A 16,421-nucleotide genomic window follows, 5' to 3' on the forward strand; every position below is an offset into this window, starting at 1 on the left:
GCGAGAGGCACTCCTTCTGGAGGGAACTTTGGGATTTGAGCCTTTGAAGACCATTTACAGTACTTGCACAAAAACCTATAGAATAAGCTACAGTAAAGGGGACACTCCAATAAGCATAATAGGGCCTTTTTACAGTATATACAGTACAATCCTCCCTTCTCTCACCCATTAGGTAGGACACTATCTTGCACATGGCTGCTCCAAAGATGAAGTTCTTGAGGATGCTGGGGATTAGGGTGAAGGGCATGCAGAAGACGGCCATCATCAGGTCACTGACAGCAAGCGACAGCAGGAAGGTGTTGGTCACGGTGCGCATGCGCTTATTGACCGTCAGCACCAGAATAATCAGCAGGTTGCCAACCACGCTCAGGAAAAAGATGAGTGAGTAGAGCAGGATCCGCAGTGTGTGGTCATCACCTGGCACAGAGAGAGACAGGAGGAGAGAAGGTGTTAGTGTGTTTTCCCTACTGAACCACCAAATCTGATTTACATGAGGATCAATACAATCACGCTGTTGTTATTGATAACAACGGCCTGGAACCAATAGAAATACTTCTGTGTTATACTAAAAATACTAGAACCAACTATCTGCTTTAGTCTCTTTTTATAATCCCCTTTTATTAGTGTGAATGCTATGCAACTTTTTGCTACAGACTTCATTCCAACTTTAAAATGATCACAAGACATTCAGCTATTCAACTTGTATTCAGATTTCTGATATTGTTTACACTTTTTGAGTTATTTCACTTAGTTTGGAGCTTGGTAAAGAGGCCTTCTTCAGATTTTAACATGAGTGTGTATTGCACAGCTCGTTAAGGCTTAGAGTGCGTGATGTCACAGCTAGAGTGGAGGAGAGCTTGAAGTTCGCCTTCAACCTTTTTCTTCAACCTGCCATAACTCCCAAATTCAGATCAATGGAAAGGCTCTCCTTTCACTGATTACTGCACATCTCCATGGAAACCTTTAATCTCTGGGCTCACACACAGGTGTTTGATAATGTCGTCACCTCAAACACACAGACTGGAGTTTAACAGACTGTCTCAGCCTATTATTTTCTGTCTGATGGAGACTTCATACTGACTTCAACATGTTCCACATATTTTATACATTATTGGTGAAGTATGGTTTTAGTTCAAAAGTTTGCAGTTAAAATATTCTGCTACTTTTCAAAGAATGTTTACTTTATTTTCTCTTCTTAATACACATTCATTCACTACTTACATTTAATATCTAACTCCAGCCTACTTTCAGCTACAGAAACCATTCAACTATTAAATTATTCAGCTATTTCAGGACATTGAGGCTCTACATGTTGTTGTTTATACCTTTGTTACACCTTTTCTTTTAAATATTAAACTTCTTCACTATTTTTCCTACTCTTCCAGTTTAACATTTTACTTTCAAGTTTTCAACAAAGTCCTTGCAATGCATTTGAGCTGTAACCATTTTGATTCAAATCATTTTAATTTTTCTGCATTTCTCCACTAAGTTCAGCAACACACTTACTTGGTTTCTGTAGCTAAAAGCAGCTACCATTCAGCTAATAACATATTCAGCTTTTTCTGCATTGTCAGCTAAATTCAGCAACAAATGTATACAGTTTACAGCATTCGCACACATTTTCAGCAGGAAATGCATTTTCTAGTTATAATACTTAGTACACAGCTTGGTTGAATACTCGATTCTTATTGGTCAATTTGGACATTCTAGAGTTCTGTAGTTTTTTGCCAGCAGACTGCAGCTAAGGAGAACAGACCATTGCTAACGAAGATCAAAGGACCAAGTGCAGGCATCTCAATCCGCAGAAAGAAGTCCCGGCAAATTAACATTAGACAACAAACATTCATTTTGTCCATCAGAAAACACCATGGAAAGCTTTTGGAATATTCATTTTTATGTTTGTGGAGAGCAATACACTTTGGATTCATGATGGCTAAACTATAAAGAAATTGAGGAAGTGAGCTTGATGAGTCCAGCTGGGCTTTTTTTAAATCAAGAGTGACAGTATTGAAGTCAAGTTACATCTGTTGGAGTGGGGTGGAGAATAAAAGAGAATATAAGTTAGTAGTGTAACCAGGTATGACTGACAAAGATAGCAAAGCCTGTCAAATCATCATTAAAGTCCAATTCTGGATTTTTTTTTGTGTGCACATGTTGTTCTTCACCACACAGAATGTGTGTACCAACATGAATATAGTCCCCCTTCAAACATACTAAAATACAAAATGCTGCAGCCTGCAGTCTGTGCACTGAGCAATTGGCACCTTCACTGGAATGTTTTCTGCTTTCCCTGTTATCTTTACCCTAACACCTGCCTAGAAACAACACTTTTTTTAACAGGCTACCTGCTGGGTCTCTATCGTGGGTATTGAACGCACCCATGTGCACATCCGCAGGACACAAATCACATCACATGCAAATATCACTGACACAGTTGTGGAGACAACCTAACACACTCAAGCTTTAATCCTCTGAAAATATATCAGCACAGTCCCACGAAGGCACTGGTGCATTAAAATAAAAACATACAAAACATATAGAGAGGGTATATTCCCTGCAACACTAACCAAATGTTTGGCTAGCTCCATTTTTCTGTTGACTCACTGCAAACCCGTTTCATGGGGATATTTTTAAAGTGAATTGTTATCTTTCATGCATCTCTCCTTGAGCTTGACCCTTTTTCCATCTCAAGAGTTTTTTTGTGGTTTGCATTATTACTTAAATTATTTCCTATATTCCTGCTCTCAAGTAGAATTGTTTCGAAAACGCAGACACATATTGTAGCAGCAAAGCCAGCCACATAGCTTTCGTATATGACACATCAGATGGCATTTTTGTCAAAATGTTTTGAACACAGGCCCTTTGAACGTTTTGCTTGTTTAAAACCATACGTTGACAACAACATCATTGATTAATGTTTTCTTGATCAGTACCCTCAGGGTTATTCTTTTAGTGTCATATCGATCACAGCTCACTGACTCTGAACATCACAAGTATATGATTAAACAACACACTCTCACTCCCTAAGCGTCCAATAGCGACGTTTGGTCAGTGTCCGTGGCGTCCAATTGTGACGCTCCTAGGCTCCTTCAGCGTCATAAAGGGACGCAAATAGCTTTCAACTGATTGCAATGTATTCCCATCTGCGTCGGGAATTGACGCTCATGGAAGCACGGCATTCGTTTATGTCGGCTGCCCTTAAAGGCAATGTGAGCGTCCATTCCCATTGGATAACGGAGAATTGTACACCCGGAAGTAAGTATTCCTCTTACTGTCGATTGATTTTACAGTGATATCTGCACTACTCATCAACTAAAAAACACCAGATTATCCTTGTTAATTACACAACATTGATTGGTTTAAATTGTGTGCAATGCTTTTGTATTTTTCCCCTTCGATTCGGAGAAACAAATATTTGTTCTGAGTAAAGGATGGCAGAAGACACTACACTACCCAGAATCCCCAGCTATCGTTTGGACTACACCATGTGCTCTGTTGGACAAACCCCGTTTTTTTCACCATTCATTCCGATGGCTGGCGTCTATGTCACATGATCTTCAAATTTCTCCCTGCAGAAAAAGAAAACATGGCCGAACTTCGTTTTATTCTTGGTGTAAAATGCCTATTTTAAAGTTAGTTTGGCCATTAAAATGCGTTTTGATGTCATTTGAGTTGTTATTTCAGATTATGTGTGCAGTGGATGTACATGATCTTTAGTTTGCTAGTTATTACGAAGATTACTTCAGGAAATCGCGACGTTTTCATTGTTACCAAGGTGGTTGCTAGGGACGCTGCTATCGATATTATTTCTGTTATGTTGTGTAACTGTTTAATGGTGTTATCTTTATTGCTACCCCCTTCCCCGTCAATGTGTTGGTCCACAGCCTAAACATATTAGTTTAACAAAATCCGCATCTAAAGATAGCCTACGTTATTTTCCCCCTGTGCAATTCCAGTCTCACATCTCACAGCACATCGTCATTAACAAATACCGGAAACAGACCGCAAACATTTTAAAAAAATAATAATAATAATACTTTATTCCGAGTGTGCTTGCTTTTCTCTTTGAAAGTCATCACATAACGGCATTGTAATACACGGTTCGGCTGCATTACATATTACATATCTGCCGTAGTTCTGTATTTATAGAGCCCTGATGAGAAGACAAACATGAGGAACTGAAAACGTGACGTGGATCATAAATATATCAGCCATTAAACAACATCTTACATTTCTTTTCACACAATACGTCTCCTTGCAGTATCAACACTAATTCGGCTCACTTTTATATTTGATCCAATTGGTAGATAGGCTGTATTTACACCATAAAGGTGCACAGCTGATATAAAGGGACACCTGGTGGTTAAAGCATGTTATTGAATTTCAATATTTGTATTATTAGATATTAATACGATCCCTATAAAGTATATTCATTACTCGTTATTCTCTACTAATAGTTAATTAAAGACTGTATGTAATGACTATTTTGCACATCCCTTTCAAGATTTCAAGATTTTCTAAGGTTTATTGACATATCATATAGGCCTACACAACTGTGGTGAAGTTCTGCACTGAATGAAAAACTTGGGTTGCAGGTTCCTCAATAGTGCATTACAAGACATCTATCAATATTTGTGCATACCTCCAGCAATGCTAACTATGTTGAAGCACTTATTTTAACTGATATTATACATAATGTATTATACTCTAAAGGCCCTGACACACCAACCCGATTTTGGGAGTCAGAGGCCGTCAGAGGCTGTCGGGCATTCGCGGCGCCGTAGTCAGGTTGCATGGCCGATTCAACATGTTGAATCGGCCATGCATCGGATCTGGCAGTCGGACCAAATAATCACTCTGATTGGCTGTTCAGCTAGCAAATCAGTGCATGAGAAGCGAAGCGGAAGTGAGGGACGTAAACAAACGATTTAAGAAGGCACACACAGACTGCTATTCATTTTCATCTCATCATGGCGATCTGGAATGATGCAAACGAAGACCTGCTCATCACCTTGATCCAGGAGAGGCCAGCTCTGTATGATATTACGGAGAAAAGATACTCTTCTTCTTCTCTGTCTTCCGGTTGTTGCCTCTTTTGAATGACGAATACACACTACCGCCGCCTGCTGGTAAGGAGAGTTATTGCCACTCATGCACTGAAGTCGGTGCGGTGTGTTCCCGTGCGACACATGGCCAAAACGCAGGAGAACACGGCCAGGCAACAGCCGACTTCAGCGTCGGCTAGTCCTCTGGTGACTGCTTGGTGTGTCAGGGCCTTTATAAGATGTATGTAGATATTTCATCTCCGGCCTTGTCAGGTATTGAACAATCAATAAATAAAGAACACAGAATTGTTGAATATAAAACACAGAATTTGTGTGATTATACTAAATGATTTTCAAATAAACACAACTGCATATTTAACTGTTACACATGCTGATGTAACGCAAATGTTCCAACTTGGGATCAATAAAGTATATCTTATCTTAAGCTGATCGATGGCTACTGCCATATTTGCAAAATGTGCCTCTGAACCTTGACAAGTGCATGTTTCAGGCTTATCAATTAATGTAATGTAATGTTATCACAGGGGTCACACACATAAGACCAGCTGTTAAATAAAGCTCTTCTGACCTTAGCTGGCGTGTGGGTATATATAGTAATACTGCCCATAATGGGCACAAGCAATTTTCACCCATTTATCAATTATGTTTTAAATGTGAGTGTTTCCTGTCCCCTAAACCTCCAGGGATGTACACAGTTTAATACTGGCAACTTCTTATTATGGGAAATACGAAAACGTCTTTTAAAACTACAACTCCCAGTAGAGACGTGCCATAGAGAACATGTTGCGAAACAGAATAGCCAGCATGTGTAGTTCTGGGGACGGGGTGGGGGAGGGGGGACGCGGTGGACCCGTTCAAATCCAGTTTTGGACAGTCTGCCGTGGTTCCATCCCATTTCAAGTGCTGTTCGAGAATCGGCTTAACCCTCGGAGCACACTCTCCAATCACAGAGCTTGAGGACTATCACGGGGTTTGTCAAATAGAGCACATGGTGTAGTCCAAACGATAGCTGGGGATTCTGGGTAGTGTAGTGTCTTCTGCCATCCTTTACTCCTGGGAATGGATGCTCACATTACCTTTAAGGGCAGCCGACACAAACGAATGCCGTGCTTCCATGAGCGTCAAATCCCGACGCAGATGGGAATACATTGCAATCAGTTGAAAGCTATTTGCGTCCCTTTATGACGCTGAAGGAGCCTAGGAGCGTCACAACTGGACGCCACGGACACTGACCAAACGTCGCTATTGGACGCTTAGGGAGTGAGAGTGTGTTGGATTAAAGGACAGCATTTAGCCATGACATAACATGGCAGCATATTCCTCATTAATAAAATAAAATAAAAACAACCCAAGGTGTCTTTCCAGCACTGTGAGAGCCACAGCTCCATTGAGCCTTTTTTTCCCATATCAGTCAGTTATGATAATTTCTTGAGCTTCTTTAATGATAAAATGATCATTTAAAGAGACACAATTAATCACCCTTTGAACCGTAATGATTTATATATCTCTGAATCATATCTCAATTTAGACTGCTTTTCTCACATTGACCTCCAGCAGCTAGAATTGAAATCCTTCCCCTCACCCTCAAAACATTTAATAGTCATTATTATTCCACAGGAACGCTGCTCTCCCAGAATGCAGCATTCACTGTGGTTTGTAGAGTCTCCAAAAGTAGATGTTCATGAATGGAAGCAGGTTGATGGCAATTCAGTTAATTGATTTAACTCTCTTGCCTCCACGCAGCCACTCTCAGCTCGATCATCAAAAGTCATCCGTCTTCCTATCTCTCACACACACACACACACACACACACACACACACACTCGCGAATGCGCATGCACACACACACACACACACACACACACACACACGCACACACACACACACACACACAAACACACTCTTCCCATCTAATGACATTAGGCCCCACCATCTGTCACACACACTTCTATGCAGATAAGAGGCAGTAGCCTGTAATATTGTGGGTGCTATTGTGCTGACTGAATATCAGGCTTTCTCCACCACAATGAGCTCGCTAATGGCAGGAGCTGAAGGTGATTAGTTTTGTGCACATTCATCTGCATGAGCATAATGAAAACGTGCAGAAGGACGATTGGCAGGTGAGAGTAACCAACACTTCTTAATTTCTCTCTCTCTCTCTCTCTCTCTATTCACTGTGTTTGCTGGCTGTGCAGGAAACACTGTTAACTCCCTCAGCACATTTACACATTCCTTCAGGCCAGCATTTAACAATACCTGCTCCTGCGTATGTGTAGATCGGAAGCATTTCACTTGATCACCTTGCTCATCAGTGCACATATTATTATTTCTGCTATATAAAGTCCTAAAAAAGCACGTAGTGTCCAGTCTACAGCCTCATTGGACAGCACTAAATGGACGTGTTCAAAAAGACTGTTAGCATCATGATATCATTAGCTTATTTCCTAAAGGCTGTAGAATTGTTATGATATACAAAGACAGGTCTTTGCAGTTTCTCAACAAGATATATACTATAGTGCTGAAATAAATAAAATGGTCACAGTTTTCATCTATGAGTGTAAATCAAAGCCAGGATCTGTCAGTGTTGGAAACTTTTCTGCTACTTTATACTTCTACTGTACTAAGATTCAGAAGGATGTGTTTACTTGTTTACATTTACTTTAGTTTCTAGTTTTGTTTGCAGATGCAGATTAGCAATACTAAGTTTGATCAATAAAAACATAATTACATATTACATCAGGTTAAGATTATAATTGGTGTGCGATGTTTTAGAATTGTTTGGATTATTGTTCTGGTGTTACAGCCAACAACTTGGCCCCACCTCTTCTATTTGCATCTTTTTTAAATGAAACAGTAGTTGACAGCTTAACAGTGACAATGAACACACTGCACAGAACCAAAACAGCAGCCAATCAGATTTAGTGACTACAGTAGCTGTTGAACATAGTGGAGAGTTCTTATATATTTCCCTCAGGTTCACTGGCTTCCCTCTGGCTCTGATGGTGTCTCCTATTTGTGCTGGTCTGCATCACACAGCTGTGCTGCGTGTGGCGCTTCTCGGGGGGGGGTATAATGAATACTCCACCTACAGTGATTAGCTTTAAATATTACACCACCTGTGAGAACTGGCAGACTGGAGAGTCTCAAGACATGATGCAAAGACTGAGTGTTAACGTTGTACCATTATGAGGAAAATATTACACACTCACTGTTGGATTGCTACATGTTACTCTATGATGTTAATTAATTTGTTTGAATTCACAACGTTTTAATACAAAACTGAAACCAAAAAAACATCAAAAGCTAATATATAAAAAAAATACGTTATTAAGTTAACTGTGAAGTCAGATATCCATAGTTTCTCTCTTCTTAACGTACAAGCAAAATGAAGCCAGCGAATACACTGCAGTTCTCTTCAATAATAATACAATTCCTCTCATGGCCCATGACAGAAATATATTGAACATAATCAATATCAAATGTCTTATTGAGGGCTCGTTGTTGCTTTCTATTCATATTCTATAATTTGAGAGCACACACGGCACCTTATTCTTGAAACAATGGTGCAAATGATTGCCTATTTATTTCTGTTAAGGAGCTGGAAATCAGATATATTGGTCTGAAGGCAGATTTTTGTGTTGAACAAGTTGATAAACTGCAATTACTTTAATATTAGTCGATGACCTGCCAGTTCAGGGCCAACCAACACAGCTCTTTCCCATTCCTGCCCCGCCATTTCAGTCTCATTACTTCATGACTTTGCCCACTGCTGTTTCTGCCAGCTCACCCCTCACCATCGGCTCTGGACCACAGTCTGAACTCTGTTTACAGACGAGAGGGGATGTGCAGGTAGCTTGAACAATTATTTTGTTGTAATTTCCAGAGGTTTCTCCCTTGCAGTTATCAAAGAAAAATCTGAGAAAACAGCTTTTTATGTGCCCTTATTATTTTTAAAGAATGCATTCCTTGCTCCTTATACCTCTGCAATGTTTCTCTATTTGGTTTACTCCCATACACATCGCATGTCAGGGATATTCAACACTCCTGTACATACAGTACACTCTATGACACATATTTTAGTTCAGTTGTGCAGATGCAAACTTTTCCACCTCCCGTGTAACCTCGATTTGAACACATAATAACTGTTATTTTACCAGCAATATAAGTGTCGAAAATGAACGGCTGGTGAACAGATTATGTGCCAACAATAACATTAAAATACTTGTGGAACCATAACGGAACACTATTATTAGATGTGTGGCGAACTGGTGGTTGAATTAATAATGGGGTTTGCATTCATTCCATGAATATTTAAGCTTTCATCTGCTTCTCTTATTCAGTATGTCAGACATTATATTGACTATGATTTACTCCCCTCCTAATACATATGCATGTCTCTTTCTATCCCAGTTGGCCCTCGCGTCGCTGCACCTATCAGGGAAAAGCCGACTCTTCTCTCGTAAGACTGAGGTATTGGTAAATGTCACAGCCAGTTGCTAATCCAGCATAGTAAAGGTCATCTCTGCCTTGCCACTAAGTCAACCGTACCCTGGGAAAGTTGATCGAATGAAACCACTTTCTGTTGACTGACAGACTACACCACATGAGCCGCAGAGCCCCTGGTGATGGCTGCCTGACTATTAAACAACATGTTGGTTGGTTGCTTTGCACACAGTGTAACCATGAATTAAACACATCCACTCTGAGGAATGAAAATGATCGATGGAGATAATGAAATAAACACAAACAGGAGAGATGGAGGGAAACAAAAAGCTGTGGAGTGTTGAAATATTCTATTTGTGTGAGGGATGAACTGTTTTGTGTGAAGGATTGAACAAAAATGTTATTGAATGTTGAACCCTCCTGTTGTCTTCATCATCATCCTCAGCAGCACCAAAATAATGACCTCCTATTGTTAAATAAATAGCCCTACAATCAGCATCAGTATCCTTGACAGCATCTTTATTGACTCTATTAATATGTCATCACCGTGTGTCTAGTGCCAACCCTGTCTCCTAAAAATTACGTTCCCACAGAACTAAACTGCATTCTGAATTACGTTTAGCTAGAAACGTATTTTCTCCCACGTTACGTTTGTTATGAACGTATCTCAAATACGTTTATTTTCTACATATCTTCTAGAAACATATTTTCTCCCACGTTACGTTCTTTATGAACGTATCTTAAATACGTTTATTTTCTACATATCTTTGCCATTTATTGTCTTGCTTATAATAATGATAATAGTTATTTATAAATATCATTTTAGAGCACACATTTGAAATCGACAATCGGGCTCGATATATGGTTAAATTAAAATCAGTAGGAGAGGCTGTAATTTCGCCAGCTGTTACTCTCATGAGCGAGGCAGAAAATAATAGTTTTAACATGACAAAAAGCTGCTGTGTCGTTTATTGCACCTCAAACATTAAAACAAATCCAGAGTTACGTGTTTCTGTACTTCCTCTAAGAAGAAAGGACAGTAACAGAAGAGCTCTGTGGCTTCAGGCTTGATCGCTGTTCAAATGACAGCGTTGGTTTCCCCAAAAGTTGGCGGGGCTGTAAAGTGAAGTAGATTTTACTCTCATCTATTATTCAAAACCATTCTATTTATTCTAACGTAAATTACATGCCAGTGTTTTATCTTTTTATTTATTTGTTTTTATTTTAAATCGTATAATGTCGGACTTTTTTGGTCGTCTTTGAGGAAAAGAAATGGGGTTTAGAGCCTCAAAATACTGAAATCTGTATTTTTTTAAATCTCTTCCTTCTAATTTGTTATTCTTTTCTAAATAACACACTGTTATTTACTCAACAATAACACACAATTGTCCTTGTTTTTATTTATTCGTTTAATTCTATAATCTTGGGCTTTTTAGCCGTAAATAAAGTCACCAGAAACAGACGGGACATTTCGAGATTTAGGATGGCCGAAGACACTACACTACCCATAATCCCCAGCTATCGTTTGGGACTACAGTCCCGTTGACAAACCCCGTGATGTTGCGCCAAGGTTACGCCGAGCGTCAAGCTCTTTGAAATGGAACGAAACCACGGCAGACTATTCAAAACTGGACTCGAACGCCCCCCCAGAACTACACATGCTGGCTATTGTGTTTCGCAACATGTTCTCTATGGCACGTCTCTACTGGGAATTGTAGTTTTAAAAGACGTTTTTCCCAAATTTAGAAGTTGACAGTATTAAACTGTGTACAGCCCTGGAGGTTTAGGCGATAGGAAACACATTGGTGTGTACACATTTAAAACATGTAATTACTAAATGGGTGAAAATCGCTTGTGTCCATAATGGGCAGCATTAATATATACCCACATGACAGCTCATTGTTACTTTGTAATTCTACTCCACTACAATTCAGAGGTTAACCTGATATTTTTACTTCACTACATTTAGTTTAGTTACTTTGCAGATTCTGATTAATGATGTGGAATATAAACAACCCTTAAAGCAGACTTTAGTTACACCTGAGTAAAATTCAGGTAAGGTGATTGTCAAGTGCCAACAATCAGGAGAGATATTTGATAGTTGGTACTTGAGAAGACTAAACATTTATCTGCAGATCTTTATAAAGTATATTCATTACTCGTTATTCTCTACTAATAGTTAATTAAAAACTGTATAATGGCTATTTTGCACATCCCTTTCAAGATTTCAAGATTTTCTAAGGTGTATTGATCTTATACACAACTTGGGTCACAGGTTCCTCAACAGCGCATTACAAGACATCTATCAATATGTATGTACTGTATACCTCCACCATTAAACTGTCATATTCTGCACATTTCTTATACTATCTACTACATACATAAGAGTATAATTAATGTGTATAATATCAGTTAAAATAAGTGCTTCAACATAGTTAACATTGCAGGAAAGCAATATTTTAGACCTTAAGTACTTTGTCAGGCTTAATATTCATCTGTAGATAGATACCCCCAAAGCTGTTTTCTTGTTTAAAAGAAGACCTTAACCTAAAGTATTCTTTAATGTGTTAATAAAGGTTAATTCGTTTTTCTGTTTTGCACATCCTCCTATTAATAGCTGTGTACATCCGGCACTAAACTGTTTTATTGTAGAGATCTCTTAGTATCTTCTTGACTTTTTATATTCTATATAATATTTCTATCATTGACCTTCTACTTTCCCCCTATGAAAGTATGTACTCTTAATATTGTTTTAATCAAATAACATTATTCAACAAAAATAATTCAATAACATGCTTTAACCACTAGGCGGTGCACACAAGGTACACACAGCATACTAATAATAACTTTGTATTATTAGTGTAGACACTTATGTATGTATAACATCTGAAGATGTGTAGTTTTATTCATGTTTTTACATAATTTTACAGGATATTTCTATACTATTTCTCTTGTTTTACTTCTACACGTTAATATCTGATTTGTAAAACATCACAGACAGAAAGGCATAGGCTATCCGTCATTTAATGGTAAGCTATTGAAATTGTGATTCCATAAATGTGTCTCCCATCACCCAAATCCCCTGACTATTCTCTCAACTCACTATTTACATTCTGATATTCAAAGAAAATCAGTAATATCTTTAAAAACTACAAGTCCTTTTCTATCAGCTGTGCACCATTATGGTGTAAATAATAACCTATATACCAATTGGATCAAATATAAAAGTCAGCCGAATTACTATTGATACTGCAAGGAGACGTATTTTGTGAAAAGAAATTGAAGATGTTGTTTAATTGTTGATATATTTATGATCCACGTCACGTATTCAGTTTTGGCAGCAGTTCTCCTGTTTGTCCAGAAGTCTTCTCATCAGGGCTCTATAAATAAAGAACTACGGCAGATGTGTAATATTTAATGCAGCCGAACCGTGTATTACAATGCCGTTATGTGATGACTTCCAAGGAGAAAAGCAAGCACACTCTGTCACAATTCACATGTTAGGTCACGTTTGTAGTTTTGTCTGTGTTGGTGTTTTTCTTGTCTTTGGGTTTCCTGTCTTATTGTGTTAAGTGTTCACCCCCATTTCCTGCCTGTCTGCTTTCTGTCTGTTTCCCTCCCTGATTACCCGATTGTGTTCACCTGTTGTCCATGTGTTTCTCCTCCCCTGCCCGGCTGTTTCTCGTTGTCATGATTACCCCTTCTTGTATTTAGTCTTGTCTCTGTCTGTGTTCAGTGTTGGGTCATTGTTTGTTGGTGACGGAGTTCACCGGAGAGTGTTCTGTTCTGTATTTGTCCTTTATCCTTGGAATAAAGGGTTTCTCAAGAGTTATCTGCATTTGGGTCCTGCTTCCTTCACTCATCCGTGACAGAATGACCCAACCAGGAATGGACCCAGCAGACAGTTTGTACGCGGTGAAGTACAAGTTAACATGCTTGAGGAATGACTTTCGATATGCCTCCAGTACTGAAGAGAGGCAGTCAGTTATTTCTGCGGCACGCCAGGAGGTAACCTCAAGGCCCTGGTTGAGGGAGTTGCTCCCCGAGTGGGTGGAGGACTTTTTGGGCAGCGTTGAGGTCAAACCTTTTTCCCGGCCTGCTAGCTCCAGGCATGCTAGTCCCCTACCTCCCAATTCCCAACCTGACACCATACGTCTCGGCGTGTTCCGTCTGGAGTCAACCTCTGCTTCTTCCCCAGTTCCTGCTCCTGTCCAGGAGCCGTTCTCTGGAACTCTGGCTTTTGGAGGCCCACGGAGCCTCCAAAAGGCTCCTAAGAGAGGGAGTCGCAAGTCCAGACTAGCAGCCACGGTTCCAGTCCCGGCTCCAGCAGTCACGGTTTCGGCCCCAGCAGCCACGGTTTCGGCCCCAGCAGCCACGGTTCCAGTCCCGGCCCCAGCAGCCATGGTTCCTGCCCCAGTGCAGGCTCCCGCAGCCATGTTTCCGGCTCCGAGTCCGCCCCACACAGTCATGATCCTGGCTCCAGAGCTGGATCATACAGCCATGTTTCCGGCTCCAGGGCCGGCCCCAGCGGCTATGGTCCCGGCTCCGGGAGCGCCCTATATGGCCGTGTTTCCGGCGTCGAAGCTGGAGCTTATAGACAGGATTCTGGCTTCAGCAGCCATGTTTCTGGCTGCTATTCCGGTCCCTGCAGCCAGGGTTTCGGCCCCAGTTCTGGTCCCCGCAGCCATGGTCCCGACCCCAGCTGCCTTGGTTCCAGACCCGGATCTGGTCCCGGCTGCCACGGTCCCATCTCGGGTTCCCTCCTCTGGTTCCTCCTCGAGTCCCCTCTCTAGTTTCCCTCTCGAGTTCCCTTCTCTAGTTACTCTTGTAGTCCCTCCTCTAGTCTCTCCTCTAGTCCCCTCTTTAGTCTCTGTTCGAGTCCCCTCTCTGTTTCCATCTCAAGTTCCCTCTCAAGTTCCCTCTCCAGTTCCCCCTCGAGTCCCCTCTCGAGTTCCCTCCTTTAGGCCCTCCTCTAGTCCCTCCTCGAGTCCCCTCTCTAGTTCCCCTCGAGTTCCCTTCTCTAGTTACTCCTCTAGTCCCTCCTCTAGTTTCTCCTCTAGTCCCCTCTGTAGTCCCTTCTCGAGTCCCCTCTCTGTTTCCATCTCCAGTTCCCTCTCGAGTTCCCTCCTCTAGTCCCTCCTCGAGTCCCCTCTCTAGTTACTCATCTAGTCCCTCCTCTAGTCTCTCCTCTAGTCCCCTCTTTAGTCTCTGTTCGAGTTCCCTCTCTGTTTCCATCTCAAGTTCCCTCTCCAGATCCCCCTCGAGTCCCCTCTGTAGTCCCTTCTCGAGTTCCCTCTCTGTTTCCATCTCGAGTCCCCTCTCCAGTTTCCCCTCGAGTCCCCTCTCGAGTTCCCTCCTTTAGTCCCTCCTTTAGTCCCTCTAGTCCCTCCTCGGGTCCCCTCTCTAGTTCCCCTCTTGAGTTCCCTTCCCTAGTTACTCCTCTAGTCCCCTCTGTAGTCCCTTCTCGAGTTCCCTCTCTGTTTCCATCTCGAGTCCCCTCTCCGTTTCCATCTCGAGTCCCCTCTCCAATTCCCCCTCGAGTCCCCTCTCGAGTTCCCTCCTCTGGTCCCTCCTCTGGTCCCTCCTCGAGTCCCCTCTTTAGTTCCCCTCTCAAATCCCCTCTCGTGTTCCCTTCTCTAGTCCCCTCTGGAGTCCCCTCTCCAGTCTCCTCTCGAGTCCCCTCTCAAGTCTCCGCTCGAGGTCCCTCTCCATTCCCTATTCAAGCCCCTACGCAAGTGTCGTTGGAGGTCCCGCCGTCTACTCCCCTGCCGGGGGTCCTGCCAACCCTGTGTCCTGTGTCGTTGGAGGTCCCGCCGTCTTCTCCCCTGCCGGGGGTCCTGCCAACCCTTTCTCCTGTCCCGTTGGAGGTCCCGCAGAATACTCTTCTGCCGGGTGTCCTGCCAACCCTTTCTCCTGTCCCGTTGGAGGTCCCGCCGTCTACTCCCCTGCCGGGGGTCCTGCCAGCTCTGTGTCCTGTGCCGTTGTAGGTCCCGCCGTCTACTCCCCTGCCGGGGGTCCGGCCAACCCTGTGTCCTGTGCCGTTGGAGGTCCCGCAGAATACTCCCCTGCCGGGGGTCCTGCCAGCTCTGTGTCCTGTGCCGTTGGAGGTCCCGCCGTCTACTCCCCTGCCGGGGGTCCTGCCAACCCTGTGTCCTGTCCCGTTGGAGGTCCCGCAGAATACTCTTCTGCCGGGGGTCCTGCCAACCGTCTCTCCTGTCCCGTTGGAGGTCCCGCCGTCTACTCCCCTGCCGGGGGTCCTGCCAGCTCTGTGTCCTGTGCCGTTGGAGGTCCCGCCGTCTACTCCCCTGCCGGGGGTCCTGCCAACCCTGTGTCCTGTCCCGTTGGAGGTCCCGCCGTCTACTCCCCTGCCGGGGGTCCTGCCAACCTTTTCTCCTGTCCCGTGGGAGGTCCCGCAGAAGACTCTTCTGCCGGGGGTCCTGCCAACCCTGTGTCCTGTCCCGTTGGAGGTCCCGCCGTCTACTCCCCTGCCGGGGGTCCTGCCAGCTCTGTGTCCTGTGCCGTTGGAGGTCCCGCCGTCTACTCCCCTGCCGGGGGTCCTGCCAACCCTGTGTCCTGTCCCGTTGGAGGTCCCGCCGTCTACTCCTCTGCCGTGGGTCCTGCCAACCCTATATCCCGTGCCGTTGGAGGTTCTACCGGGGGCCCTGCCAGCCCCATGTCCATCACCGGTCTCGCCGGGGTTCCTGCCAACTCCTGGTCCTTTTCCGTGGGGGATCCTGCCGAAGCCTGTCCGACCGGCTCCGGTTTCTGTCCGGCCGACACCGGGTCCTGCCCGATCTCCGGAACTGGCCCATTGTTGCCGTTGGAGGTCCCGCAGAATACTCCCCTGCCGGGGGTCCTGCCAGCTCTGTGTCCTGTGCCGTTGGAGGTCCCGCCGTCTACTCCCCTGCTGGG

At 43.1% G+C, this 16,421-nt stretch overlaps 1 protein-coding gene across 2 annotated transcripts in view; it reads right to left on the minus strand.

The window, feature by feature from the left end:
- Positions 1 to 16,421, minus strand: part of cckbrb (cholecystokinin B receptor b) — a 32,362-nt gene that overhangs the window by 10,063 nt on the left and 5,878 nt on the right. The window contains exons 2-3 of one of the 2 annotated variants that reach the window (XM_034110585.2): positions 9,517 to 9,531; positions 166 to 417 (exon numbers count right to left, since the gene is read on the minus strand). In XM_034110585.2, the coding sequence (XP_033966476.1) occupies positions 166 to 417; positions 9,517 to 9,531 (267 nt within the window). The remainder of the gene's footprint in view (positions 1 to 165; positions 418 to 9,516; positions 9,532 to 16,421) is intronic. The other variant, XM_034110584.2, reaches the window with a different exon arrangement.

Source organism: Pseudochaenichthys georgianus, chromosome 21, assembly GCF_902827115.2.
Source record: "Pseudochaenichthys georgianus chromosome 21, fPseGeo1.2, whole genome shotgun sequence".
Classification (NCBI taxonomy): domain Eukaryota; kingdom Metazoa; phylum Chordata; class Actinopteri; order Perciformes; family Channichthyidae; genus Pseudochaenichthys; species Pseudochaenichthys georgianus.